The sequence below is a fragment of the Dipodomys ordii genome, unplaced genomic scaffold, assembly GCF_000151885.1.
Source record: "Dipodomys ordii isolate 6190 unplaced genomic scaffold, Dord_2.0 Scaffold135, whole genome shotgun sequence".
In the NCBI taxonomy this organism is placed as follows: Eukaryota; Metazoa; Chordata; class Mammalia; order Rodentia; family Heteromyidae; genus Dipodomys; species Dipodomys ordii.
Window position 1 is genome coordinate 2,509,632 of NW_012267351.1, and position 5,839 is coordinate 2,515,470.

Sequence of the window (5,839 nt, forward strand, 5' to 3'; positions counted from 1 at the left end):
GCTGTCCCTCAGCTCTTCAGCTCAAGGCTAGCGCTCTACCACTTGAGCCACAGCGCCACTTCCAGCTTTTTTCTTTTTGCTTATGTGGTGCTGAGAAATTGAACCCAGGGCCTCATGCATGCAAGGTAAGCGCTCTACCACTGAGCCACCTTCCCAGCCCCCTTTCTTGTATTTTAATATTCCCTTCTCTTCCTCCTTCCTCTATGCTGTTAAGTGTTCCACCCAAATCTTTGTTACTGCTAGTACACTCGGTAACTCACAGGTGCCCTTACCATGAACTGGCTGAAATATGAGGGCTCTAAAGAAGAGTGAGGCTGCCAGGCGCCAGTGGCTCATGCCAGTAATCCTGGCTACTCAGGAGGCTGAAATCTGAGGATCAAAGCCAGCCCTGGCACGAAAAGTCTGAGACTCTTATCTCCAATAAACCACTCAGAAAACTGGAAGTGGCACTGTGGCTCAAGCACTAGAATGGTAGACTTGAGCTGAAGAGCTGAGGGACAGCACCCAGGCCCAGAATTCAAGCCCCATGACCAGAAAACACACACACACGCGCACACACACACACACACACAGAGTGAGGCTACAACATGCTGGCTCCCTTTCCTCAAGGAGACCTCACTCTGGGCTGCAATTTGTGCTCGCCATCAGACCAAGTAAGTTTATACCAAGACCACCACACTCTTGCTTCAGTTTTATTTCTGCTCTCCCCTGCTGCCTCACTCTTGTGAAAGCACTTCCCTTATAACTTTTCAGTTGTGGGGGCCTGGGTTCTGTCCTGTAGCTACTTTGCTCTAGGCTGACACTATACCACTTGAGCCACAGCACCACTTCTAGCTTTTTGCTGGTTAACTGGAGGCAAGAGTCTCATGGAATTTCCTAAGCTGGCTTCAAACTGCGATCCTCAGATCTCCGCTTGCTGAGTCATTAGGATTACAGGCGTGAGCCACTGGTGCCCTGCTTCCCAGGCTCAGTCTTCAGAGCAATCTCGACTTGCAAGAATTCACCATTCTTCAGACCAGCATCAATCCAGTCTGAGGACAGTATTCCCAGGGTCTAACTGCCTTCCACTAGATGGAAGAGTATGTACTTTACATGTACAGGTCCTGGATTCAATTCCAGCACCAAAAAAAAAAAAAAATTCTCACCACCAAAATGAGCCCTGAACCTCCTCTAATACACAGGACACATATAAGTGCTGAAAAAAATCATGACTTGAAGGCAAGGGTGAGCTGAGGGTCCATGTTTTTAACCACTGAGCTGTCAACGCCTCTTCTATCTTGGGGAGGCCTGGGGTTGGGCTGGAGGCATTGTGAGTCATAGCTAGTACACAGTTGCTGAGTGGTTCAGAGATGTGGTCAAACCTACAACAGCAGCTTGGCACCCCAACCCATCTTCCAGGTGAGGCACACAAGCTGCAGATGTTGGGGAAGGGTTCTCTGGGCCTTACTGGATGAGGATTCCAGAGATGGGAATCCAGTTCCCTCAACTAGATGGGGTGCCTGGGAGGGTACTATCCAGCCTCTGCCCAGCTGTGAGGAGTATGTGTTGAATTAAGGAAGGCGCACTGGAGGTAACCCTGCCCATTATTCTCTTTTCTATTTCTCTTTTCCCCTCCATGGACAATAGAAGCAGCTCGTATTCTCATACAATAGAAACAGCCCTTACTAAGAGTGGTGTGAATAGACCAACAGAGAGAATGAAACTTGTCTATTTGCTATCTGGACTTCAGATCCCTTTTGGGTGTGGTCTGCTTAGAACAACGGTTAAAAGGTGTGCACAGCACTTGTTTCTTGGAACCCTAAGCAATCCTAAGGTCTTGGCAAAGGTTCATGCCCCAGGATGTCACTACATCTGTCTTCCCAGCTAGAAGAAAGATATTCAAGGAATATTCTTGAAGGCACAAACAGGTTATGTTGTTCAGATCAGGGTCTGCCAGGGATCAGGTTCAGGTTCAAAGTTGTCAAATAACTGAATGATGGGAGTGATCTTAGTGCTGGTTATACTAGACATCGCACAATACTCTGCAGGCTCCCTATCTAACCTTGACTTTGGAATCCTCCCCAATAGAATGAAGAATCTGATGAGCTTGCCTGTTTGAGCACAAGGTGCGGTGAGGGGGCATGGCTCAAGGGATAGAACACAGGTGCCCAGGGGCACACTTCTAGCTTCCTCTAAACCCAGGACCAACTCTACCCAAATTCTTCCCCACATATGGAACACAAAACTCACCCCTATCCCCTATTACCCATGCCCATCGCAGCTAGACAAATCCTCCTTTACAAATCTACTTATCTTTACTACTGGTCTTTCTTCACCCAGGACCCTGTCCAAGGGCAGCCGCAATCCTAGTTTTGTTTTGGTTTTTGTTTTTTCCATTTTGAACTTTATTGCTGATCCTGGGGCTTGAATTCAGCACCTGGGCACTGTTCTTGTGCTTCTTTTTGTTCAAGGTTAGCACCTCTTATCACCTCAGCTACAGATCCACTTCTTTTTAAATTTAAAAAAAATTGTTTTTAGTTTATTGGAGATAAAAGTCTCACAGACTGCTGAGTCTGGCTTTGAGCAACCCTCCTCAGATCTTAGCCTCCTGAGTATTACAAGCTAGGATTCTAAGCCTGAGCCACCAGCACCCAGAAATGGACTTTATTTCTTCCCTCTAAATTATGGCATATTCTACCTAGCACACAAACAGCTCATGATGCAATCACAGTACTACTTGCTCACCTGTGAGTCTAACCTTACTTTTTTTTTCGGGGGGGGGTGGTTCTGGGACTTGAATACTGGGCCTTTTGCTCAAGTCTATTGCTCTACCACTTGAGCCACAGCTCCATTCTGTGATTAATGGATATTGTTAGTCTCAAAGACTTTCCTGCCCAGGCTGTCTTCAAACTGTTATCCTTAGCTCTCAGCCTCCTGAGTAGTTAGGATTACAGGCTTAAGCCATCTGTGCCTGTTTTGTTTTTCTCTCTGCGTGTGTGTGTGTGTGTGTGTGTGTGTGTGTGTGTTTGACTAGTACTTGGGTACTGTACTCAGGGCCTGGGTTCTGTCCAGTAGCTGTTTTGCTCAAGGCTGACGCTGTACTTGAGCCACAGCTCCACTTCTAGCTTTTTTTGCTGCTTAACAGGAGGTAAGAGTCTCATGGAACTTCTTGCCTGGGCTGAATTCGAATTGAGCTCCTCAGACCTCAGCTTCCCGAGTTGCTAGGATTACAGGCGTGAGCCACTGGCGCCCTGCCGGGTACTAGATCTCTGTGAATTTATCTGTACCCAGGGTCTGACTCCCCAAAGTGGTCTTTGGGCAAGCTTGAGCTACAGGGTTGGCCGACCATCTACTTAACCCGGGCCTTGGCTTAGCAAAGGGGGGGGGGGCAGGCTGCTGACCCAGGACCATTTACGGCTCCAGCAGTCAGCCTCAGGCTCACCGGCATCTTTGAGGACACCGGGTGCAGCCTTTTGTGACCGCCCCCCTCCCTCCTCCTTCCATCCCCCGCAGCTCCCCCGACAAGGCCCCGCCCATCATTCCTCGCCCTGGAGGCCTTCGAGTGCCTGGCTTGGAGCCAAGCGGCCGGCCGCCTGTGGGAACAGCTGCGGCAGTTCTGGGCGGACCACTTCTCGCGCCGTTTCCGGCCGCGACGGCCTCCGCTGCGCCGCATCTCGTCCATGTCCACCTTCTACCTGCTGGACCACCGCACGCGCCAGGCCGAGCTGGGCCTGAGCTACGGCGCGCCGCGCACGCGCCTCAGCGACGAGGCGTTCGTGTTCCGCGGGGGCCGCTGGGCCGCCGAGGGTCAGCTGACCCAGGCGCGGCTGCCACCAGCGCCGCCGACCCTCTCCAACTGGAAGCCGGCGCAGGCGCAGCGCACCAAGAGCCAGGTGCTGTTGGAGGAAAACAACTACCTGAAGCTGCAGCAGGAACTGCTCATGGACATGCTGACTGAGACCACGGCGCGCATGCACCTGCTGGAGAAGAAGCTCGACCCCGACGTCAGCCCCGCCGCCGCGGCGCGCGCCTGGCAGAGGAAGATGCGCAAGCGCGAAAACGCCAACGGCGTGCTCATGATCCAGCCGCGAGCGCTGGAGTCGCGGTGACGTAATAAAAAGCCCCGTGAGGCGCACGCGCGTCTCGCCCCTCGCCCCGGGGGTGGTAGTTGGAACGTCTAGGCTGCAGTGCGCATGCGGGTGCGGGCGGGGCGGCCTGCTCTGCAGGGACTGGGCTGGACCCTCGGGTGCGGCGGCGGCGGCGGCGGGCTGGTGACGCTGACCTTGGGTCGGATGAGCGGGGTGGTGTGCGCATGCGTGCTCGCGCTCCTCCGCGGGAGCCTAGCGCGCCACGCGAGTGGGGCGGTGCGGGGCGGGTGGCTAGCGATGGCCGCACTGGTTTCCTGCCGCAGGGAAGGGAGGGTGAAGTGGGCTGGGTCGGGATCCTCTTTGCTTTGTGCCTGGAGACGCCTGAGGGTTGTTAATTAAGAGCCTTTCCGGCCTGGACGGAAGCCTTCCCGAGACCTCGCGCGGTGCAGCGGCTCACGCCTGTGAGCGTAGCTGCGCTGGAGGCTGAGATCTGGGGATCACAGAGGTTCCCAGCCAGCCTGGGCGCCAAGAGTCCCTGACTCTCATCTCCGTTTATCCACTCACAAAGCCTGAAGTAGAGCTCTGGCTCCACCGGTGGGAGTTCCAGCCTTGAGGGGAAAAGCCAAGGGACTGACCGTGCCCCGGCCCACCGCCCAAGTATCAGCACACACACACACACACACACACACACACACACACGTGGTAAATCCTGCAGGGCTTGGAGCACTTTTCTGGGACTACCTGTAGAAGAAGAATGTGTGTTCTTTGTCCATCTTGACTTGCTTTTAGGAATAAAGCAGGGGTTACTAAGCCACTATTGGCCCATTAAATCAAGGCACTATTTTTTTTCTTTTGTCGGTCATGGGTCTTGAACTCTGGGCCTGAGCGCTGTCCCTTAGCTCTTCAGCTCAAGGCGAATGCGCTACCATTTGAGCCTCAGCGCCACTTCCGGTTTTCTGGTGGTTCATTGGAGATAAGAGTCTCATGGAGTTTTCTGCCCAGACTGGCTTTGAACTGCCTCCTTGAGTAGCTAGGATTTGCAGGCGTGAGCCACCGGCACCCGGCTGTTTTGATATTTTAGTAATGTGTTTACATAACTCATTGTTATAAATGCTGTGAAATAAAATTTCCTTTAGAACTAAGAAATGGCTCTTGGGAATTTCTCGTTTCTAGAAGCTGAGCCATCTGGCATTTATGATGCCAAGTGGAAGCAGAAGGTGCCCCTCAGATGGGGGCTGGGCCCAAGCCAATGCCCACAGCTGTACCTTGGCAGCCAGGGCTGATGGTCCAGATGGTTCGGCTGCAAGTAGCTTGGCTGGGGGCTCTGCTTCCAGGCATATTGGGCCATGTCATCACCGTGTGCTTCAGTGGAAGTGATCATGAGAGCTCTGAGCCTGACATCACTCATCAGGAGCCCTGAGGAACCCAGCCAGTGCAGCAGCAGCAGCAGCTGGCCTCCATCTTCACAGAAAACAGATGTGGGAGTGTACCCAGAACCAGCGGGACTCTAAGCTCCATGAGTGTTGCAATGAGATGCAGAAACCATGCAGAATTTCATACAGATGGATTCGCCTAACCCAGAAGTTCACCTTGCAATGGGAAAATCTACTGGTCCTGGTTGGGTTCACACCTGTAATCCTAGCTACTCTGGAGGCTGAGATTTGAGGATTGCTCTTCAAAGCCAGCCTGAGCAGTACCAGCACAAACACAAAACAACAAAAGTGGAAAATCATTTCTGATGACTAAATTGTAAGAGGAATCCATTGTGAATA

The 5,839-nt window shown here is 52.6% G+C and overlaps 2 protein-coding genes across 2 annotated transcripts in view; one reads left to right on the forward strand and one right to left on the reverse strand.

Moving 5' to 3' along the window:
• The window catches only part of Canx (calnexin), a 45,934-nt gene extending 41,986 nt beyond the window's left edge, over positions 1 to 3,948 (reverse strand). Inside the window, exon 1 of the mRNA XM_013030887.1 lies at positions 3,897 to 3,948. The gene's annotated coding sequence lies outside the window, so the exon portion shown is untranslated. The remainder of the gene's footprint in view (positions 1 to 3,896) is intronic.
• Cby3 (chibby homolog 3 (Drosophila)) lies at positions 1,350 to 4,088 on the forward strand. The gene is made up of 2 exons (XM_013030889.1): positions 1,350 to 1,398; positions 3,493 to 4,088. Exons 1-2 carry the CDS (start codon positions 1,350 to 1,352, stop codon positions 4,086 to 4,088), a joined length of 645 nt encoding a protein of 214 aa, XP_012886343.1.
• The last annotated feature ends 1,751 nt before the right edge of the window (positions 4,089 to 5,839 follow it).

Excerpts from the sequence above, each read along its gene's own strand:
- Cby3 (XM_013030889.1), top strand. The coding sequence starts at position 1,350 with ATGTGGTCAAACCTACAACAGCAGCTTGGCACCCCAACCCATCTTCCA. Across the intron at positions 1,399-3,492 it reads CACCCCAACCCATCTTCCAG|CTCCCCCGACAAGGCCCCGC; the intron begins GTGAGGCACACA and ends CATCCCCCGCAG.